This window comes from Centroberyx affinis, unplaced genomic scaffold (genome assembly GCF_046629955.1).
Source record: "Centroberyx affinis isolate AG114_WGS23_722 - 3 ecotype Tasmania unplaced genomic scaffold, CSIRO-AGI_Caff_v1 ptg000102l_1, whole genome shotgun sequence".
NCBI lineage: Eukaryota > Metazoa > Chordata > Actinopteri > Beryciformes > Berycidae > Centroberyx > Centroberyx affinis.
The window spans coordinates 706,513-730,464 of NW_027278804.1; the positions used below are offsets into that span (position 1 = coordinate 706,513).

General features: G+C 43.4%; 1 protein-coding gene across 1 annotated transcript in view; it reads left to right on the top strand.

Moving 5' to 3' along the window:
• The window catches only part of LOC139647843 (CUB and sushi domain-containing protein 3-like), a 221,515-nt gene that overhangs the window by 138,457 nt on the left and 59,106 nt on the right, over positions 1-23,952 (top strand). Inside the window, 11 exon segments of the mRNA XM_071523829.1 lie at positions 4,641-4,759; positions 5,999-6,068; positions 7,860-7,976; positions 8,277-8,486; positions 9,386-9,574; positions 10,736-10,913; positions 15,584-15,729; positions 16,191-16,271; positions 17,322-17,435; positions 22,987-23,175; positions 23,633-23,779. Coding sequence (XP_071379930.1) covers positions 4,641-4,759; positions 5,999-6,068; positions 7,860-7,976; positions 8,277-8,486; positions 9,386-9,574; positions 10,736-10,913; positions 15,584-15,729; positions 16,191-16,271; positions 17,322-17,435; positions 22,987-23,175; positions 23,633-23,779 — 1,560 coding nt within the window.

Here is a 23,952-nt window from a genome sequence, read left to right on the forward strand (position 1 = left end):
TAGACTTGTCCACGCTCAGTGCTCTCTCTCTGTCTCTCTCTCTCTCACATTTTTTCTGTTCGGCATGCTTGTCTGTCAGTGACCATTCACCCTACACATTCAATCTATTTTCTGACTGTAGAAATATGTGACCGTGGGAGGCCCATTGTCACTCGAGGGCAGTGAGTACAGCGAGGGCAGTGAGAAGGCACAAATGCAGGGAAAATAAGCGTGGAGAAGAGTTGAACTCCATAATATGCAGATAAAATTGCGGGGTTGTGGGAGCGCCAAGGCAGCAAATGGCGTAATAAGAGCTCTGCCAACATGCAGCAAGTGCGGGATGCCATGCCTAATGTGGCCAGTCGAAGAATAGCATGTTTCTAAGTGAAATCAATGAATTCCGAGTCAAACGAACAGAGCAGTCAGTCTGCAAAAATGAGCTCCGATAGCAAAAGCGGCATAAAAAAAACATTGCTGTCATTCGAATCTAAATGCCTTCTCTCTCTGTTGTGTCAGTCTGTGCGCGTCGCCCCGCTGCTGAGAACGACTCCACAGTCGTGTCTCTCGCAGTCGGCTCTTCCTTTCCACACCACCCTCCCCTCGCTTGGAACCGCTTCATAGTCTTGTCTCTCAGTGGGCTCTTTCCTTTCTGAACCAACCCCCAACCCCCCATCACCACCGCCACCGCCACCACCTACTGCTGAGAATCGCTTCACTGCCATGTCTCACAGTAGGCTCTTTCCTCACTGTCTGTCTCACACTTTGCCATCGCCGCCCTGTCACCTTCCACCGATGCCGCCTGTAAACCAGGCCCGAGTCAGACTCCTTTCTGCCCGCCCTGTCGCCATCGTATTTGCGAGCATGCCTCTCATATGTTGCTGCTCTCTGCCGTTTGGTAAACATTTGTGTCTGTGTGATCAGGCCGCATTGCTCTGAGCAACTATTCGTTACGCATTTCTATCTTTGTGACCAATCTCCCCTCAGTGCTCAGGTTCCTCTTTATTTTGCCAATTTACAGCAATTTTCCTCTATTCTGCACCCCATCTGGATGCGTCTTTGTATCTCATGCTGTCTCATTTCTGCTCGCATTTGCATGGCCAGCCAACTGATCTCTATACACTCTAGATTTTAGCTACAAATGCCGTCAAATGAAATGCACAGGGCAGTGGGAAGAAAAGGGCAAGGAGGATTGGCACCGACCCTGCCCAACCAGGCAGCCATCTGTTCTAAAATCTTTCCTTTGGGTGACTTTACCGGTCCATTAAGACCAATACCACCCGTCACCACAGCTTCTTACTGAGAGCCGTCACCCTGCTTAACTCGCTCCTTGCAAACCTCCACAATGTCTGGACTCCAGCTCACCAGACTGTCCAATTGTTTGCAAATCTTGCTCCTGCCGCTATTACCGTGCTATGTTTTGTTATTATCCAGGCGGCATTCACTAAGTCTTACACTATAACAGTGTCCTAGTGCAAATGTATTATATTTGCTGCTTATCCTGATTTTGATATTCTCAGGTAATGGTGCAGATCAGCTTGGTTGGCAAATTGGTTAGACATATTTTTGTGCTGTTTATTTAGGTAGCAAAGTTATGATGATCATAATAATGATGAAGGATGAGAATGGTGATGATGAATGATAATGAGGGGGATGACAAATGGTAATCATGATGGGATGATCATAATAGTGATATTGGTGCTGGTGATGATGATGTTTCAAAATACCATTAGCTACTAAATGGCCGAGACAGTAGCTTTTGTATTTCATACAGCTGTTGTATTTCATACATTCTCCCCGCTCCACTCCACTCCGCTGTGCATGTCACCACCCACCTACTTCTTCCTTATCTTAAACTCTCAGTTGGCTGTGCTGTTGACAGTGTATAGCCACAGTACTATGCTTTGTAAACTCTAACTTTCAGTTTGCGGTTGTACTTGTGTGCACCCTCGCAGCAGTTTAGACTTTTTTTTGTCTCTTAGTAAACTATTGTGTGTTGCGTGACCGACATATTTTGCCTCTACTTCTGCCATGTAGCTTTCATTATCTCGCTCTATTTTTTGCAACCAACCTCCCACAACATTATTTGACTGTTTTCTTCTTTCCAGCTCCTACTTAATTCTTTTGTGTCACACAACAGTCTCACTCCTCTCTGCATTCCAACTTTCATTTGGCTGTTGTGTGTGTCTACCCATTAGAAGGTTTTTTTTGTTTTGTTTTTTTAAATGGTGCAGATTCTTTATTCAGCAGTATCTAATTAATAAAAAGAAGTACCAGTTGTATTATTGTGAATGTTTAAATTAAACTGTAAATCTTCATATTTTAGCTGAGATTTTAATCTCCCATAATCCTCTTTGTTAGGCAAAGAGTTTCAATTAAATCACATAAAGAGATAACACACTTCTGACTTCTTCATCTATTAGTTTGCATGGACTGCTGCCATACAGTAATGTATGGCAATATATACTGCACATTGTTGTATAAGCAGTGCTTCTATTCTATTTATGCTGTAAACTGTGTTTGCTAATGGTTCAGTTGCTAATGCTCACTATCAGGCCAGGTAGACTAACATACTGTATTCTCCGTAGAAGAAATTAAGGCAGCTGATCAACTAGGGAGCCAAGGAGCTAAGATCACATTCAAATAAATTGATAATTAGGTTTAAATGTCATCATGCGCTGTTGAACTGTACAGAATGTGGATTTTTTAAATTTTTTTTTAATGTGGAAAATCATCTTCAGTCTCTCAAGGGAACTAAAATTTTAGGCTGGAAAATCAAATCTGGTATGGTAGTTCCCCTGTTCGCCTCATTGACATAGCCTCAAACCCACAGATATGATGTGGAGGTTTTTTCTGTAACACAGATACAAAGTTGCCCAAACATCCTGTACTTATGCACCAAATAGCCTAGATACTTTTCATTAGTACTTGAAGCACCATTGAAGTGAATGAGTGCACAGCTTTGTGGAACAGTTTGCTAGTTTTACAGAACGCTGCCTCGGGAAAGCTGCTTGTTCCCTGCAGTTAGGCCACATGATAACTTCATGAAACTGTTGATTTTATGGCTGTGTTACTCTTTGATGACAAACCTAACTCATATGGCAGCCATATACTGTAGAAAATGCCAGCAAGCACTGTTCTGCAAGCATTTAGTCAGTTGTCAAAAAAAGCCCAGCCCCTTGAAATTGATACAGAATTTGAAACTCTTAGAAATATAAAGAAATGTCGATTGAATTTCTCATGACAATGGCTTTATTCAAACTCAACTATGAGAAAAAGTCACAGCTGCAGCACCCACCCACTTCCCTCTTTAGCTCTTAGTTGGTTTAACTTTGACTGCCCTCCCGTTACTTTCTGCTCTACACCTCTTAGGTGACTGTGCCTTCCCACTCCATTCTACTGTCTAACCTTTACTGTTGTACAGTATTGTGTGACCACCCTCCCACTGTTCAATAGATTTCCAGTTGGCTGTGATGTTGATTTGTTTTGGGACCATTCCTATTGTCATGTTTTTATCCAACCACCCACCCACTTCTGTGGACCTGTTACCTCTTTGAGTGGGCTGGTGTGTGTGTGTGTGTGTGTGTGCGTGTATGTGTTCTTTTTTTGTGCATGCATATTATGTATGTTTGTGCATGTCCACCTTCCCATTAACTCTTCCCCTGCAGCCTGCTTACTAATTATACACTGCAGTAGGGGAGAAAACTGAGACTTTGCTCTTCATATTTATGATAGAAGCCCCCTTTCATTCATCTATTTTGTATTACATCTGCAGCAGGCACAGCATCCCATTTTATCTCAATTTTACACAACCAAATAGGCATAGGAGTTTCAAACAATTTATTGACAGACCATTACTTGTACCCGGCAGATTAAAATGGTGCAAAATTAAATTTTTTCAAACGCTACCTCGCACTGATTAACAGTGCAGCAGGAGTGCATCAAGCATGAAGTAAAGTGTGGGACTAATACAATAGCTGCATCTGTGAATTTGTATCCATTTTGTTGGTCATTGACCTCTGGGATATATGAAATTGAAACTTGACTCTATATTTCAAAGTCTCTCTAAGAGTGAGTGCGGCTTTCACTTAACTCAAGTACCATGTATTAATCTAGCCCAAAGTTGCAACCGTTATTGGCTTTAAGCCATTAAAACACATTCTCAGGACTCAGTACCTGGGCAGTGGTGCTGTAATCACTTTTTCCAATAGGGCTCAATGCTTCTGTCAAGCAATACTTCAGGGATTGCTTTGTAATTTCACAGTGATTGCTTCAGATCATAGTCGGAAGGATTTTGCGATTACAACCACCAGTAGAATAGCCTTGTGGCTTGTCCCAGTTTCCCAACATTATGATGAGAAGAAAAACCCTCCTAACTCAATTATTATGCAATTACAAGCACATTAAAATGAAGCACTGTGTAATTACATGTTAAAACTTTTGGGTTTAATTGAATTATGATCCCTTCTCCATACAGGTATTAGGTGATTAAATGTTCCTGTTGAATATGAATGAATGTTCTATAATTCACGCTATATCGACTGCATGGGGCATTTATTGTTCAGCATATCAAACGCATTGAGCAGTTACAGGTCTTTGCTGTGGCCATTTTGTGCGGAAGAATGATCGCTGTCTACACTTGTGTGTTGTGACTCTGTCCTAAGCAATAGGTTTGGATTCGTGCCCAGAGCCGGTGCCCCCCAGTAACGGTCAGAAAGTGGGTGACCGCTACACCGTGGGTGATATGGTGTCCTTCCAGTGCGATCAAGGCTTCACATTACAGGTAGGGAGAAGCATGCAGTGCCGGTAAAGCAGAAATCCAGCCCTCTCGCAGTTATAATAAGTGAATCATATCTACCTGCCTGGAGTGACAATTTCAAGGGAATACCCCAAAGGATGAATCTGTCAAGGCTGGGCTAGTAAGGACTTTTTCTAGAATGTGTGTATGTGGGAGAGAGCAAGAGAGAACGCGTGCGTGTGTGTGTGTGTGTGTGTGTGTGTGTGTGTGTGTGTTAGGGGGGGGGTGACCATGTGTTTATGCTTGCATCTTTATCTATAGGTGTGTATGTGGATCTGTGTATGTGTGCTTGCGTGCTTGTCTGCGTGTGTGTGTGTATTTGTGTGTGTCTGTTACAAAGCAGCTTTAGCTTCTGCCAATCCTCCCCGGAGTAGATAGCCGTGACGTTTTGAGCTGTAGAACCTTCCAAGGCCATGGGCGATGGATGGTGTTAACAGTCGCCTCGCTAATCCCACATTGACTTTTTCACCGGCTAGGGCATTCGCTTCTTTTCACATGCTCGGCGGACCAACCGGCAACTTCTTGTACACATCTCCAGGCTGAAACTCTGAACAGCAGAAATACACCAGGGGCCATTCTAGAAACAAAAGCAGTAGCACTGGTGGAGTCCTCTAAGTGATTTTGCCTGTGTCCAGTGTGTGTGTGTGTGTGTGTATTTTATGTGGAGGCTTTGCTGGATGGGTGTGTGGGTAGGTTGGGGGATGCGCATTGGATATGCATTCATGCTTTTTACATGCCTCTTGGCTGCAGGAAACCTTTATAGACTGTACAAAAACTTGGATGGACAGAAACAAACACAGTAATATTAACAGCTTACAGAAGATTAACCTTTTATAATGTTTTCAGTTTCTTTTTTCATGTAAAAAAAAAAAAATACTATGCAAGTCAGATTGTTTCTTTCTCTCAAGCTGTAGCCTCTCTCTGTAGTCAGACTCTAGGTGGTGCTCTAACTGCCCATCTAACAGTAAGAGGTCCCCATGCTACTCTTGATACCATCAAATATTTACACATAAGACCTTGAGAGGAAGATTTGGAAAAATCCAAAATATGTTCACTAACCCCAGAAATCCATGGGACAGGACTTAAACCTGCTGCGAGCACCTGCTGTTTTTGCTTGATCTCTTGGTGTATTTTTCTCCTTTTCTCTTTTTTTTTTCTTTTGCTTTGTGACATTACAGTAGTTTGGTGTTGGTGAATAGATTGTTGTTGTTTTTCCCCGAACAGGGTAATGCATATATTACCTGCATGCCTGGTCCTGTCAGAAGGTGGAATTACCCCGTACCTCTGTGTTTAGGTAATGTATTCTTTTGTACAGTCTGGCAGGTTTCAATGAGGTCATATAGTAGATAACAAAACCAAATTTGTGGCATCAAATGCAGACACTCTCTCTCTTTCAATGTCTCCTCCTCTTCTCTCTCTCTTTGTCTCTCTCTCTCGCATTCACCTTTTCTTATTGTCTTTTTCTCTCATTTTTTCTTCCTCTCTCTTTCTCCCGTCTCATTCATTTCCTCACGCTTACACACACAGCCCCGCACATGCATCGATGCCCTCACAGAGGACTTGTTATTCTATTTGGGAGAGCAACAATTTCATTGTAAGATTGAGGAGGAGGTGGGGATTATGAATTCTTTTTTTTGCTTTCCCCTTGAGTTGAAAATCAATAAGGCTTTGCTCCATCTCTGTGTTGTTTGATTTCTGATACCCCTGATGAGAGCCTCTAGTCTCCCCTGACAGTTCCTCAGATGTTGATTGCCACAGTGATAGATTCAAGAGATTACTAAGGAAGTGCTCCACTTTCTCTTTTGACACCTCACTGTTCTGTTGCCCCCAATTACACACACACACACACACACACACACACACGGAAGCATGCACACACACCGCAGTGCGCACATATGCTTGCGGTGCACACATACACACGGAAGCGCACACACGCGGACAGAAATGAGCACACGGACAGAAATAAATCCCAGCTTTACTGATGACAGGCCTGCTCTTGGACGTGTGTGTTCCCTGTTCTCGCTCGTTAGCCCGGCTCCTCCACACACACACACACACACACACACACACACCCCCCAACACCCGCGGAACTGCGTGCATTTTGCTGCTGATAAACTCACATCAAAGTGGTCGCGTGCCCCTGCACCAACAGCATAACATCTTCATCCTCTCCTCTCCTCTCCTCTCCTCTCCTCTCCTCTCCTCTCCTCTTCTCTTCTCTTCTCTTCTCTTCTCTTCTCTTCTCTTCTCTTTTCCCCTCTCCTCTCCTCTCCTCTCCTCTCCCATACAGACAGGTCAACAGTTTCCCCCACCGGCAGCACTATTAAATCCCAGGATGGCTCTTGCCTTATTCTGGTGCTGGCTGGTGGTCCCTTAAGACACGGAGGCAATACCCCTTGTGTTTCCAACCACTTAGCACATAAATGGGCCTGTCGGGTGGGGGTGGGGGGGTGGGAAGAGAGGAATGATTTAGCCACGAGTTTACATTCATGCCTCTGGTGGCTGTAATTGCATTACACATGGGTGTTTACATAAGAGCAGGGTATGTGCCATGGGAGAAGGGGGATGAGTGTAACCTTCACAGCGAGCTGAAGTGTTGCGCGGCGCAGTCAAGGAAGGGAGGAGAGAAGAGATGTTGCAGGGGGAGGGTGAAGTAATCAACACCTCTGCACAAAACCGCGTGACGCCGTATTGAATATCGACTCCTCCATTTATTTTAATTTAAAGCGCCGCAAAACAGGGAATGTTCCCGAGTCGAGCTTTTTTTTTTCCACGAACGCCCCACGCGCACGAGCAGGGACGTGCACACACACACGCACACCAGCCGAGTTGTAAACACACACACACACACACAACCTCGAGGCTGTTCCTTCTCTCTCTTGCACACATACATCATGCGTGTACACAAGCCCATACACACGCACGCACGCGCGCACACAAAGACACACCACACCACCATTCACCCCCTCCACCACATTCAACCTCTCAATCACCTCCCCAGTCATTTTTTCCTTTTTTCCCCCCCCCCATCCACCCGTTCTGTGGAGAAGTGACATGTTCTTTCTCCTTGGTTGGTCTCCCTTAGCTCAGTGCGGCAGCTCCATGACAGACTTCAGCGGCGTCATCCTCAGCCCAGGCTTCCCAGGGAATTACCAGAGCAGCCTGGACTGCAGCTGGAGAGTCCAACTCCCCATCGGCTTCGGTCTGTCATCTCCCCTCTTTTCCTCCTCTCTTCTCCTCTCCTTTTTCTCTCTCCTACTCTGTTCTAATCTCTTCTGTGCTGCTCTGTTCTGCATTGTTCTCTCCTCTCCTCTCCTCTCCTCTCCTCTCAGTTCCACCAGTTGTGTTAAAAATCGAACTGCTGCTTTCATGCATGTCGGCACTGAATATCCATACCAGGAACTTTCCTAGTATGGACTTGAAAGGAACCTATGCATTCGAGGAGTGCGATGTTATTTATATATTCTTGTGTTTGTCTCCTCCCCCGCTTTCAACTTTTCAGGGATCCACCTGCAGTTTCTGAACTTCTCCACGGAGCCGGTTCACGACTACCTGGAGGTGCGCAGCGGGAGCCTGGAAACGGGGACAGTGATTGATCGGTTCAGCGGTGCCGTGGTGCCCAACTCCCTCTTTAGCACCACCCACGAGACCACTCTCTTTTTCCACAGCGACTACTCTCAGAACAAACCAGGCTTCCACATCGTCTACCAGGGTGAGGGGCCAAGATTGGTCCTTGCGGTAGAGTTAAAATGGAGTGTTATCAGTGTGGCGGCCAAGGATGGGGAAGAGAGGTTGCTAATAGGACACTTAAAAGAACATCAGTCAGGTTAGATACGGACAGGGGACAGAGATTGGTGCTGCAGGGCCAGACGTATTCACCAAGGTCTTAAGGTTACAAGAGGTTATGGAGCGCAAATTCTACAAGGGAGAGAGGCAGTGGCGGCCTCTTTTGAGACATCGAGAGGCTGTTTTTAAGATGAGGGCTGTAAGGTCGCAGACTCTTTGAGCCACTTACCAAAAGCCTTGAAGATAACCCATTGTCAGTTCCAGTGTTTTGTGTTTTGCCGCGACCTTGGGTTTTTTTTCAGTTTGTCAAGAAAAAAAAAAAAAAATTCAATAGTACATAGCCTTGAATAGCCTTGCAATGGTCATGTCAGAGAGTTATTTTATGTTATTTTATGTGTTAGAGCCCATTTGGTGTCGCAGTAACGGACTTCTAATCTGACTCCACTTTTACAGTATATCGCTGCTGTCGGGTGAAACCCTTGCATCTCCGAAATGTGAGCTTGTCAGGAACTAAGAAAAATGGCCTTGTTTTCAGCTTGGCGATCACGCATATTTCAGTATATCCCATGGGTTTCTGAATGGCTTTCATCGGAATTTCATCAGAATTTTCTCTACCAGTAGAGGAGCATGTAATCCTTCAATTTAAGTTAAAACGTGAAAATCGAGGTTTCCACCCGACGACAACAGTGATTCGAGATTAGGGCAGCTTACAGGCTCAGGCTCTGGTTTTCTGAGGTCACCATAGACACTAGTTTTGTATGTATGATAACCTTACAAATATCTGATTTACGATTCAACGAGTCTACATTTTGTGTGTGTTCCCAGCGTACGAGCTGCAGCGGTGTCCGGACCCGCGGCCGTTTCGGAACGGCATAGTGATCGGTCAGGACTACAGCGTGGGGATGACCATCTCGTTCGAGTGCCTGCCGGGCTACACGCTGCTGGGAGAGGCCTCTCTCACCTGTCTGCATGGGATCAGCAGAAACTGGAATCACCCCATACCTCGCTGCGAAGGTGACTGGCCAGTGTCTCTTACGAACACAGCAGGTGTCCCCCAGCCAGTGTCTGTCCTGCGCACACAAGATTCCCCCCCAAACTATGTTAAAAAAAAATAAAAATGCTGAACCATCTGTTACATTTGCACCACCAATACTTGAATGCTTAACCTACAAGTAATTATTAACAAATAGAATAAATATTATTTGGTATCATCAAATGTGCTTTCTCTTGCGTTTTCCCTAAACTCTATAGCGGACAATGGGAAAGTGTTTTAATACAGCAGCATGGGAGAGCCATGCAGACTACTGGCTGGTTTCTGACACAGTGATTTAGCCTCCTAGACTAAAGCTAAAATGGGGATTGCATCTCCATCTTTTTTATCCACTAAAAAAACCCCAAGGTCTTTGAAACTATTTTTTTGTGTATATGGTTATGAATTATAAATCCTTTGTCTTGTTGTAGTCTAGCCCCCTCCTAAAGCATCAGACTCATATTTTATCGGCAACTTAGTATCACTTTACTGAACTATAAAACTATACAACCCATTATAATGATATATGGAGCATTCTCAAGTCTTTATTACAATGCTGATTATGCCTCTCTGCAGTAAATTTCAAGGAGATTCACCTCAGATGCTGCCCAGTCATTATGAATTAAGGCTTTTCATTCATCACGGCTATAGTCGAGTGAAGCAGTTCCCCAAGGCTGTTTTAATCCTTAGAGAATATTTGGGAAACCCATAACATGCTTTCAAAGTCCAGGAGCCAGCTTTATATTTGTCTGAGAAAGTGGTAAATATTTTTGTTTTGCTCCATAGATACCCCATTCTCCCTGGCTTATTTGAACCTGAGGGCAGCGCTTTGGCTTCGACTCCCCAGTTCAAAGTCAAATTTTAACACATTCCCTCTGAAGGGTTATGACAGGGGAGTTTTAGTGTCAGAAGCACTCAGTGTCATCAACTTCACGGCACCCAGTAACCATCCCCTTGAGTTGTCTCTTACAGGTGCATACACCCCGTATTATCTCAGTGATAACCCAATAACATGCCGTTATGGTTTGTTTTATCAACAGTTAGCGGCGGTACAGCCATAAAAGCAAGTTTTACGACTCGGGGTAAATCAAAGACGGGCTTGGCGTTTTTATCCAGCCGCTCTGACTTCTTTTCCCTCCTTCCAGCTCTCTGCGGTGGGAATATAACATCCATGAACGGCACGATTTACTCTCCTGGACACCCGGCCGAGTATCCCCACTTCCAGGATTGCATGTGGATGGTCCGGGTGCCTCCGGGGTACGGCATCTACATCAATTTCTCTGTTATCAACACGGAGCCAATCTACGACTACATCACTGTGTGGTAAGTTCTTTTCGCTCTCTCCACCAACCCGTAACTCATCACTCATTGGCCTATGGCACACATCAAACAAACACTTTTCTATGTATAGAGGTGTAGGTTTAAAGGGAAAATCCACTCTAAGAACAAGTGGCATTAGTATGATATTGGACAGCTCAGTGTTTGTGGACAGCGTTTTCCCGGAGAAACCTCATCTTTGATGTTATCAAGTAGCGCTCTCCAGAGCCACTTCATTGACAATAGATGGGAGGCTGTCTGTGAATTATTATTATTGTTAGTTTGAGCTTTACAACCCAATGGGGCTGATTTTACACTAGTACTAACAGTTATGGACCACAAAATGTACCTATATCCCCGGAAAATCTGGGTGCTGTCAAAGTTTCCTCAAGGTTTGTATCATATATAGTGCATTGCTAATGTAGCAGCTCCTGATAGATTTGTTTGACTCAAGTCTTGTTCCTCTGGTTTCTCACTTTGGGAAAGATCTGAGATTATCGGAATAACATTCTGTTTTAGGCTGTGTTTTTGCCTTAAAGAGTAACTTTGGTATTTTTCAACCTGGATTTTCCCAACTGCGGGTGTCTAAGTAACTAATGGGGACAACAAGTGTCTGACAATATTATGGAAAGGACGCTATACAGAAATGAAACGCACTTCCTTACCTTATGCTTGATCCGGTCTGTGTGTAACCAAGTCTCGCTCAAGTGTCACGAGAGCTTAGTTGTTGCAGGAAGTGAGTGAGAGTTGGAGAGAGGAGTGCCGGGGGGAGTTTGTTGTGTTGGAGTACAGAAATCGTAGCTCAGTGTTATCTAAAATATTTTCTAAGTCATGGCTGAATATTTAGCTGATTTCGACAACATGGAAGAGGCCTTTGAATTCGATGGCCGCCCGTATTTATTTGAGCCAGAGTATAGGGATGAAGAGCTAAAGGCAGAACGGCTCTGGCTAAAGGTAAGGAAGTACGTTTCCTTTCTGTCCTTTCCATAATGTTGTCAGACACTTATAATAACAATCTGAGCCTGTCAGTGGCAAAACAAGCACTTTTAGTGGACGTACATTAACGCTTCACATTTGCCCCGTCGGATTACATTGCAGCCCGTTTCGCGGCTGCCAGCTGAAGCGGTCTCGCTCAATACTGGACCAATTTCAAAAATTGTTGTCCCCATTAGTTACTTAGACACCCACAGTTGGGAAAATTACTATTATTATTATTGAAAAATACCGAAGTTACCCTTTAAGTATTGGCAAGCTCAAAAGCTGTACATGATGAATTCAACAACTGACAAAATGTCAAGGCCCTGGGCCAGGTGGGCAGGTTTTGCTCACAGTGTTTGATGTGACATCCATATTAGATGAGCCAACAGCCATCTTAATACTTTGACTTTTGTCTGGACATCTGTGAATTCTTGTTTTTTGTCTTTGCGTAAGTTGCCTGTGCTAACACGCCATGAATGGAGTGGTGCATGATGAAATAAAGTCAAAGAAAGTGAAGAAAAGCCCAGGTCACTGTGTATACCTCCAACTGTCTCGCTGACAAGTTCCTATATCTACTGTGGGAACTTCCCTCTTCCCCTGCTCTCGCACTAAACCTGCGGTAGATGTTTTAAACACTTCTTCCTTCACAGCTCCAGCGCTCCAGTGAGTGTTATGTAAAAAGACAGAAATGTGTATCAGCGTGAAAACAGAACAGTTTTGAGTGAGTTTTTGGATGTTTGTGTGGATGAAGAAAGAGTTAGAAACTTTAGCTCTTGACAGATAATTGTACAGCAGTAGGCTATACTTTCACCGGAGCTGTCTGCCTGCCTCCCGACACTCCAGCAGCTGTCTCTCTCTCTCTCTCTCTCTCTCTCTCTCTCTCTCCTCCTCTGTCTTTCTCTCTACCTCTCTCTATAGTATGGTAAGCCTCAGGCAGTCATGGACCTGTCCTCATGGGCGATACAGGAGGGAAATGCCTTCCAGCGTCTGGTGCTGCCATACAGTAGGGGAGGAGGGAGCTACTGGCACTACTGTTTTCAAATGAAATAGCGCATAAACAGTCTGTCCCCTGATAGCAACATTTCATTTCCCTGCCTGACTGCCGTCTCCCATTTCGCTGATCACTCTAAAATGAAACCGTAATAAGACTTTTCTTAATATATAGGATATTAAAAGTACAAAAAGGTACAAAGATGCAGTAGTTCAGATGAATAGGCCTGTAGCCACCTGATAGTGCCACTAATGAAATGCCTCTACTGTAAAAAGCGGCAATTAAATATAATGGAAAAGTACCGTGTTCAGGCATGAATCTTTTCTTCCATGTGACATGTGTTGGGTGTAGCGTGTGGGAAGACGAGACCTGGTATAATGCGACTCATTTCACATACAGATCATGCCAATGTTCTTATAAGGGTTTAAAGGTGATCTTGTGTGTTCATTAGTGACGGTGCTCCTGTGTCCTGCGGCCTGTGGCTAATGTGTGCCTCACCAATGGCTTTACCAAGTATGATTAGTTCTATTGCGCACCTCAGCGGAGAAAGTTCTTCTCATAGAAAATCATTGTTAGGATTTGTTCTTGTTTTGTTGCCTAGCTGTTGCTGTACATTGTGCTGCTCTAACCTCTTGTGTTTGCATCTTTTGTGTAATATACACTCACCGAGCACTTTATTAGGAACACCTGTACACCTGCTTATTCATGCAAATATCCAATCAGCCAATCATGTGGCAGCAGTGCAATGCATAAAATCATGCAGATACAGCTCAGCAGCTTCAGTTAATGTTCACATCAAACATCAGAATGGGGAAAAAATGTGATCTCAGTGACTTTGACCGTGGCATGGTTGTTGGTGCCAGACGGGCTGCTTTGAGTATTTCTGAAACTGTTGATCTCCTGGGATTTTCACGCACAACATTCTGTAGAGTTTACACAGAATGGTGCGAAAAACAAAAAACATCCAGTGACCGGCAGTTATGCGGACGGAAACATCTTGTTGATGAGAGAGGTCAGAGGAGAATGGCCGGACTGGTTGGACCTGACAGAAAGGCAGCAGTAACTCATATAACTTCTTTCCAACTGTGGTGAGCAGAAAAGCATCTCAGAATGCACAACACGTCCAACCTGGAGGCGGATGTCACTTTGGTAGCCGGTTGACATTGAGCTGAAAGCTGATACCTACCCAGTATTAGTAAGGTGTTCCTAATAAAGTGCTCGGTGACTGTATGAATGTCTGAAGGAGCCGATAGACTTAAAGTAACTTGAAACATATGACCGTTGTCACACAAATATTTTGTGTTAGGTTATGATTGTGCGTAAATTGTGTGAGATAATAATAATAATAATAATAATAATAATAATAATAATAATAATAATAATAATAATAACGTTTATTTGTATAGCACCTTTCATACACAACATGCAGCTCAGCTCTGAGGCAAACAGGTAAGAAAAACCAAACATATAAAATGCATATAAAAGAACAAGCAAAATGCATTGCATTAAAATAATCTAATCATGTAAAAATAGAAAGATAAGAATGTGCAAATAAAGTGAACTGCATTAAAAGAACACAATCAAATTAAACAGTTAAAATGAAGGCTATTTAAAAGCTAAGCTGAAAAGATACGTTTTTAGCAATCACTTGAAAATGCTTATAGAGCCCGCCTCTCTAATATTCTGTGGCAGAATGTTCCACAATTTAGGAGCATAGTTAAAAAAGGCTGCATCTCCAATGTTCTTTTGAGTGGGGTATTATACTTCTAACAAACCAGCAGTAGAAGACCTGAGGGCTGTGGTATGGTTTTCAGAATGTAGGCATGTGGTTGAAGTAAGGTATATTGTAGCTACAGTAATGGAGGTGTGGGAACACACAGGTATACCATACACCCATGGATATATCCACCTCTTTCACTGAAATATCAGCCTTCTCCCCATCACGGGCAGGGAAGCTTCAGGGTCCTTACAATGCAATTAAATTTTGATTCACAGTGCTTTGATGCATCACGATTTTCAGTTCAGTGCATTGTGATTTTTAGTTTTCCACCACTTGACAGCATAGTAAACATAAAACCTCATAAAAGAAACATACGTGTGCAGAATCGTAACAGTTTCAACAAAGAAATAGGCCTAACAGAAATTTAGAGTTGTGTTTTGCGTTAAAAAAAAAACATGCTTCCAAAAGTTTTGAATTTTGCCCATTGATGCAGAATTGCAAAAGTTAGAATCACGATTCGTACATGAATCGATCCCCCCCTCCCTCCCACCACTCCCCATCAATATGTAATATGGCTGGAGGGGTTAAAATATGCCCACCCCTTCAGTAGTCAACTAGCACGTTCCTGCTCCAACACTGTTGATTAATGTGAAACTTTCTCTCAGATCATCAGAATGACTCCTGGGTCTATGAAGAGGCTTGGGGATAACCAGACCTGCTCTTTGATCCTCACAACTTATCACTGGTGTTTCTGCAAAGAGCATTTGTTGAAATGCTTTCCCTTCTCCTCCTTACCCGCTTTTTTACATCTCACCCACACTCCCCAACTCTTTCAATCTCTCTCTATTTATCTTTTACTCTTTTTCTTTCCTCCCACACACACACACACACACACACACACACACACACACACACATGCACACACGCGCACACACACACACACACACACACACCCCTCTCTCCCTCTCTCTCTCATCCACTCTGCAGGGACGGACCCGACCAGGCCTCGCCTCAGATCGGCCAGTTCAGCGGCAGCTCCGCCCAGGAGGGCGTGTCCACCACCGCCAATCAGATCCTCATCAAGTTCCACAGCGACTTCAGCACCAGCGGCTTCTTTGTGCTGCGTTACCACGGTAACCTCCCCTTGGCTACCAACTAAGCAAAGACCTTGTCTAAAGTGCCACGCTGCTCTAATAGCCCTTATTAATTTCATCTTCAAATCTCCAGACTGCAAGGACCTGGGTGTACTAATGAAGATAACAAGAACAGAGAGAGCTCGTCCTTGTGTCGAACGCCTTTAATTTCAACTCCTCTTTTTTTTGTTCTGGCTTATTTTACCAGTCATTATTTGACCTTTCTCGCTTATTTTGCCACATGGTGTCGCCTCCGATGCTGTGTAATGATAAATGATGAATGCCTTTTCATGCCCATCTTCCGGCTGCACTATTAAAACGCCCATTCAAAAGGAAGTTGATTAATAATAAAATGTCCCTGATCACAGCTGAATTAGTGATGGGTTTTTGATGATCATCAACGGTGATAGGTGGCAATTTACAGCCTAATCAAGTTTCAGTGTTTCTCCTCTCCCCAACAGCGTACCAGCTGAGAACTTGTCAGCCACCGCCTCCCGTTGCCAACGCCACTATCCTAACCGATGATGACGAGTTTGAAATAGGTTTGTCTTCTTTTATTTTGTTTGTTTATGTGCCACGGCCAGCGCCTAATAAAATAAAATCTGCAGCAGATGTTGCCCTGGACGGAGGAATAAATATGAATAGACATGGTATCAACTTGGTTTAGTCACATTGATTCATTAATTCATTAATTCATTTCTTCATTCACCCGTGAGTTTAATCATTTGTTTGTTTATCCATTCACACCATTGCTTGTCAGTTTGTTTATGTGTCTGTTAATTGTTTCCCTGTTTACCTTCATTCGCTAATGTATTCATTCATCCATACATTTGTTCAGTCACAAGTGTGACACAGGTTCGTCTGTATTACGTATTCATTTGACCATATGAATATTTGTTTGATTCCTCAGCTGTGTTCGTTGCTTGCCTTCATCTGTTCATTCACTTGTTCTCTGCACCAACACATTTATTTATTGATTTGTCTGTTGGTTCAGCTTTGTAATCCTTCCTTTCCTCACTCCTTTTTGCAATATGTACTTTCTTTCTTTCTTGCTTGCTTGCTTTTTCTCCCTTTCCTTCCTACCTTCCTTCTTTCCTTTCTTCCCACCTCTGTATTTTCTCCATGTATTCATATACTAATATATTGGTTTGAGAGCTGGACTAATTAGCTCTCTGTTGAAGCTGTTTGTATTGTCAGTGCTCAGAAGTGATTAGCAAAATGAAGTGGAAATCATATGGCCAGTGGCTCCCTTACTGTCTGTCTTTCCACATGTGTGTAATTGTGATTTGATGTGTGTGTATGCGCGCCTATGTGTCAGTCACTGTGTGTGCATGCAAGCGTGTAAGTCTCTGGCCGTGTGTGTGTTACTGTGTCTTTGTATCGGAGCGTCTTCGGTACTCCAGCTACTAAGGGATGTCAATCTTCATTAGAAAATGTGCTGCTGATTACTGTTTCAAGTGGTGATACTGATGAGGCTTTTACTAACATAAGGCTCTGTGTGTGTGTGTGTGTGTGTGTGTGTGTGTGTGTGTGTGTGTGTGTGTGTGTGTGTGTGTGTGTGTGTGCACTTGCTGGTGTAAATGACCTCGCAGGGGACATTATTCGGTACTCGTGCCTGCCAGGGTTCACCTTGGTGGGCAGCGAGATTCTGACCTGTCGTCTTGGGGAGAGGCTACAGATGGATGGACCCCCGCCAGTCTGTCAAGGTTGGTTTCATTCAGTGTGCGAGAGTGTATGAACGTGTGTGCGGGTCCGCGTACATGCACTTGTGTGTGCGTATGCGTTCTTTGTGTGTCTGTACATTATGTGCGAGTGTGCGTGTTCTTTTGAGTGTTGAAATGTGTGTTTGTGGAAATGTTCTTGTGTGTACGTGGTCTTTTGTATGTGTGTGTATGTGCGTGCACGCCTCGGTGTGTGTGCGCCTGTGTGTGTGTGTGTCTGACGCCAATCTGCCAAGGTTGGTTGCAGTCAGCAGCACCCACTCTTGATGCATCATTTAACAGACTGCCAGCAGGGCCCCAGCTAGCTCCTAGCGGCACTCAGCATCCCTATTCTAATTTATCAAGCCTCTCAGAGTAGGAGTAGCCTAGTACTGATCCAAGATCACAGACCTGGGACTCCCCTCCAACCAGCACTTCGCTGTGGTCAATCAGTGTGAAACTGATTACAGATCGCCAGCTCCTCCAGAATGGGAGGCTTCCTCATCAGTGGGGGATGTGTTGAAATGTAACAAGGTAGATGCTGGGCCAGTCATAGTTGTTCTTCCCAGCGTTTTCCCTAGAAAGGGATGGAGGGGGTTATATCACACCCCTTCATCCCTGCTCAAATGGCCCCATGAGTGTGAGAGATATAAAATGTCTTCCTACCCGTGGCGTTTCAAAAGATGCTTATTCAAACAAGAAGGAAAGGAAAAGAGATGTCTATGTTGTCTGCATCAGAGATTTTGTTTAGACCAAAAACAAATGCCATCAGCCTGTCTGGCGTGCCAATACATCTCTGTTGCAGACAACAGAGCCCTCTGAAACCTTCTATTCCCTGTGGATAGGCATCTTTTGAAGTGCTCTGAAGTCCTTTGTCTACAAGTCTTGAGTTGATGAGCATCTCTGTCCCTTTATTTCTCGAAAACCGTGAGTAATCGCGTTGGACTTGTGATCAAGGCATGACAGATACTCCACAAGCTCCGAGCCCGCATTCATAAAGCATCTTAGAATAGGACTGCTGATCTGGAACCTATTTGCTTATCCTTTGCTGTTATTATTTCATGTCTGACTTGATGTCTTGGTTCTCCCCCTGCAGCGATTCTGTGGCTGCCACTTTTTGCTCTTACTAGTGAGCATTTGGCTGATTTCAACTGGGTATATGGAAAATGCAAAGTACAGCAACACACAGTAATAGCAAAGCTCAATTCAAATGACCTGACCAGTGATCCACAATCTATAAGCTACTCATATTGTTAGAGGCTTTATGCATAAAGGCCCCTATGTAGTACTGATACAGCTGATAGCTCTCTCATTGTAAGTAAAATGTACATTGAACACAACAGGGTCTACCTTTCTTACCTGCATTGGGTCATCTGGTCCTTCTGAGCATTTTTAATTCCCTTGTGTTTTTATTTTATTGAACTGTATTTTTTAATAGTGTATGTAGTGCTTCAACATTTTATTAGCTTTTTAGAGAGCACACAGTGAAGAGAGAAAAGCTTCACTGCATACTGCAGAGCACAGGTCTGGCATACAGATGTACTCGAGTTTAGTTTAGTCCAACAGTGTAGAATATCCCATTAAGCCTGACAAGAATGGAATTATAGTGAAATGCTTTCCAATACTTTATTTCATTGTTTGTTTCAACCTACTTGCATTACCAGATGGGCGAGAATGGGAATAGTTTGGAATAATTGAATCAGGTTCTTTTGTGCCAAGCGAGGGCAATCAGTCCACAGAAGAGTACTGGAAGAGATTTCAAACTCTCTTATTGATGTAGGTCTAGTCAGCTCACCTTCTCATACATTAGAGACTAGATAGACTTCTGCCAAGACCAGCTAGCTGCAATCAGCTCACTTCTAAACTAGCTAAAACTCACGTACTTGAAATAATTTCAGATGCTTTTTCTTTGAGCGATTGCATTAACCTGCCAGTTCCAGATGGGCGAAGTATGCTGGGACTATTTTGGGAGGACAGAACAGGCCTCCTTCATTATTCAATTGGTTTCATTGTGCCAGGCAATCAATCACGGCGGAGCATTTGAAATGTTTTCAAACTCTATTTTGATCTTTGTTCGCTCAGACACAGCACTTGCTCTCATGCATCATTCATACAGTGTGCACTGCCAAGACCGTTCCGGTCATCTTAGCCAGGTCATGCTAAGTGGGTGACCAGGCAAAACAAAGTTCATATCCCAGCTTGGTGAAAACAAACATAATGAGTTTAATGAGTGGCAACTTGCTGTGGAATTGAGTAAGTGCTCAGGCACAAATAAAACCCACAGTGAAATGGGTACTGCAAGTGGTTTTGCAGATTTAAAGTGAGCAACAAAATGGATTAGATGGTGGGATATTATATATCTAGATGGAACTGTACTTTCAAATCCTGCCTTGAGCATCAAATGGGCATAGTTAGGACTATTTCAGGACTTTAGAATTAGTAACTCCTGTTTGACATTTTCACGGATCACCTCATTATTGTAGTCAAGAATTCATTACATTTCCTTGTGTTGGATATGTTATGTCCTTGTGCCACCTCTAGCATAAAACTAATTGCTCTCCTTGGGACATGTAAAGTTGAACTTGATTTAACTTGACCCGCTATTCACATCCAAGAGACTGCTACAGTAAGCTCGTAGAGGAACCTTTTCCTGTGGGCCGATTGCCGACGGGGCAGGAAGGAAGAATTCTCCTGTGCTCTCCAATTCCGCTTTTGTTTGCCGTCAACCCCTCTGTCTTGTGCCGTTAATTGTTTCGTCTTATGCTTACGAGATAACGCTGACATGTCCTTGCGTGGCTGTGTGTTTTCACCCGAAAGTACCCCCTAATTTTTAAGATGTTTCCCCAGGCTTTCTCTTTGGGAAAGCCTGTGAGCAAGGTTATGCCTTGGCTTTGATCAAGAATACTGTCGAGCCGCAATTGAGCTGACGGCTTTGTTTGCATGGTAGACTTTGAGTCTGGCCCACGAAATGTTGTCACATCGCTCTCTCTCATCACATTTTTTTCTGTCAGGAAATCTAATGAAAACAGAATGTAATTGCTCTTCTGTCAGCTTCACTGCACTTATAGCAGCTTTACAATATGATGTTCCTGTAGCCAACTCTATAGCAATTGTTGTCATGTCATTATTTCGACATGTGTACAGTGTGTTGAGTGTGTGATTAAACAATTGCTGGTTCGTACATGGCATCACCAAGACACTTTTTGCAGCATTTGAAAGATTTAACAAATGCCAAGGCCAGTTCTTTTTAAACAAATCATATTAAGAACATTTATTGATTGCATTCCATACTAACCTTGGTGCAGATAATGCTCTGGACATGTTAACACACAGTGCACAATATCATATTATAGTAAAGTGCATTAATAGTATTTAATTACATCTGTAGAGCAAAAGACAGGCTGAATCGCATTTTTGTTTGCCTAAGGAACAGAAATTCCACATTAAAGTATGGCCGAACCACCATTTGAGAACATTATATGCGTCAGTCTGTCTTCTTTCTTCATGGTAACTCCCTGTCCTTATCGTGGAACACTTAAATCCTTGTATCTTAAAAAGTTGCAGCATTGAGGTGTCTGAAAACATTTAAAGCCCCCCCATGATTCATTATTTAATCCCTGCACCTAAATTTTGAGGCAAAGCAGTTTAAGCCATAACTGCTTACTGGCCAGACTTGTATTTGTTGCCTGGCAACGTCAGCTTATTAAACATTTTATCAGAAAGCATTGGAGACTATTGGAGGCTCAGTGATTTCAATAACGATACTCTTACTAGATCGATGGCTCTCAGTGCAGTGCGTCATCTTGTCATATCTAGTCAATTCTATACCTCTAAGCAGCATATAATGCTGCAGGGAACAATGGGCACGTGTGCAATATATACAATACACAGACACAAATCCATGTAGCTTTAGTCCACTCAACATCGACTCACGTGCAGCGCAGACATAACTTTCATTATTTTCTATATGCACAATACACAGCACATAATGAAAGAATGAAGTGAGAGAGCACAGTGAATGGAAATAGCAAACAGCAATTCAGTACACTGAGCATTACAGACAGAACATGGACACTAAAATAGAGCAGTTCAAAACAACAAGATTGAACTTCTTTGGTAACTTCAATATCTTGAGTGTTGGGATATTATAAATCATAAACAATGTGGCAGAGTTTTACAGGAGTAGCGCTTCTACAATGAAAGTGGAGAAGAAAGAGTCAATAGAACAGGCCATCGAAATGCCTACATGAGAAGGTTGGAGTCAATATCCCTCTCAGTTTAATCAGTTCAGCAAGTGGATTTTTATCTCTGTAGAAATGTATGATTGTGTTTCGAAAAACCAAAGCAGCTGATCACAAAAATAGCCCATACAGGAAAATATTGACATTTACGTTTCTCACAAACTGTCTGTCAACCAGTCAGGAAATGTTGCTGTTCAGTATTGAATTGCTGTCTGAATTTATTTCCTGAATGGATCAAACTGAGAGTTGGTTGGCCCCCCGCAACTACTGGTACAGCACTTTCATTTATATTGATGCTGCCATGTGAAGACCTCATAATGCTTTTGGTATTTTATTAACTTTTTTTTTTCCTTTTGTTACTTTTTTCCAAGCGTTTACATTGTCATTTAGATACTGAGACATTTTCATGACCCTGGGGCCCACAAAGACCTTTCAGTGCATTTTGTCATTTCAAAAAATGTGCTGTTGAGAATTAGAAAAGTTGACTTTTTTGGAGATACACTTGTGTGGCGCGATGCCTTTGAGGCAGGAACTATCCTAGTTCAACCAGTCAAAACTTTTTCAGTAGCTTGCCAGCAGGCTTATTCATAGTGCTTTGTGTTACATTTCTTTCCTACTGCTTTTTTTTCCCTGATATATATCCGATTGTTTCCGGTGACCTTTTTATCTGGAACATTTGTTCGCATTAACCTTTTATATGTGTCATGTTTCTTCACTAGTGGCCCTGAAGAGAAACTTCTGTTACCAGCAAAAAAAAAAAAAACCCCACCACAGGACAGTCATTATTTCAGATATGTCACCCTGCAGGAAATGAAGCGAATGCTCTGAGCCGACACACACACACACACACACACACACACACACACACACACACACACACACACACACACACACACACACACACACACACACACACCATTTCTCCATACAAAGTCAGCTGTCCCACCTGCTGAGATGTATTATTTGATAGATTGATATCAGGGGGGCTTGGTGACAACAGCAGACTTGCCCGCTCAGCCCTGAGGTGCAATATCAGTCTGGCTGAAATGTAATTGTTTCAGGACTAGTTATTATTTCAATGTAATTTCCACAGCCACAGCGGAGCCATTCCTGTCTTCTCTCCTCTCCTCTCACCTTTCCTCTCACTCTCTACTGTACCTCTCTCCCCCTTCCTGTCTCCACTCCCTCATCTGCCTCCACTGCGCTTTCATCTCCCTCTTTCCCGTCTCTCTCCCCTCTTCCCCTTTCTCATCACAAATATCCCTCTCTTCTTCTAACCCTCGTCCTGTTTTTTTCTCTCATTCGCCTCATCCCAGTCCAATGCCCGGCCCATGAGGTGCGCTTTGACTCGACGGGGGTGATCCTGAGTCCGGGCTACCCCGAAAACTACCCCAACCTCCAGATGTGCTCGTGGCTGATCAATGTGGAGAAGGGCTACAACATCACTCTGCACTTTGAACTCTTCCAGACGGAGAAGGAGTTCGATATATTGGAGATATTTGACGGTGAGTTCAATGGGGAATCTAGTAAGCCAGAAAAATATTTTGGTTTCATTGAAATGCCTATTTATGTGCGCAAGTGTCAAGTTTTTTGAAGTAGAGTTAGAATCTACTTTATGGTAAAACATGCTTGGCATACATTTTTTGATGTTTTGCACCAACACGTCGGCATGGTGTGAATGTTCTGAACGTGTTATTTTAGAGCTGAAATTTAGATGTGGAGACCCAGCAGGAAGGCAAATGGTATTTTATTGGTGAATGTCATACTCAGATGTTGTTGGAAATGTGCGATATGTTGCGGCGGGTGTGTTCTCATCAGCATATCTGTAATTAATTCTGCGTATTCCTGATAATGACAAGATGCATATCTGTCTGTCGGCATGCATGCTTGTTTTTGATGTGGCTCCATCCCGGTGCAACTGTGTGTGTGTGTGTGTGTGTGTGTGTGTGCGTGCGTGTGCAGGCCCCAACATCTACAGCCAGAGCCTGGCGTCGCTGAGTGGCGACATTGACACGCCCTTCAGCCTGACCACCACGGGCCACCAGCTCCTGCTGCGCTGGTCCTCTGACCACGGCACCAACCGCCGCGGCTTCCACATCAGATACGTGGGTGAGTATCAAAGTATGTATCCTGCTCATAATCATACTCTCTCTTTATTAGTGCTATTGGAATATTCTCTCGTGTGTTTTTCTAAACTGCAGAGAGTGGGGGGAAAAAAGCCACGGGTTCCAAATGATTAATTTTAGGCACTAAGCTGATGCTCTTGCACAGAGAATCTTAAA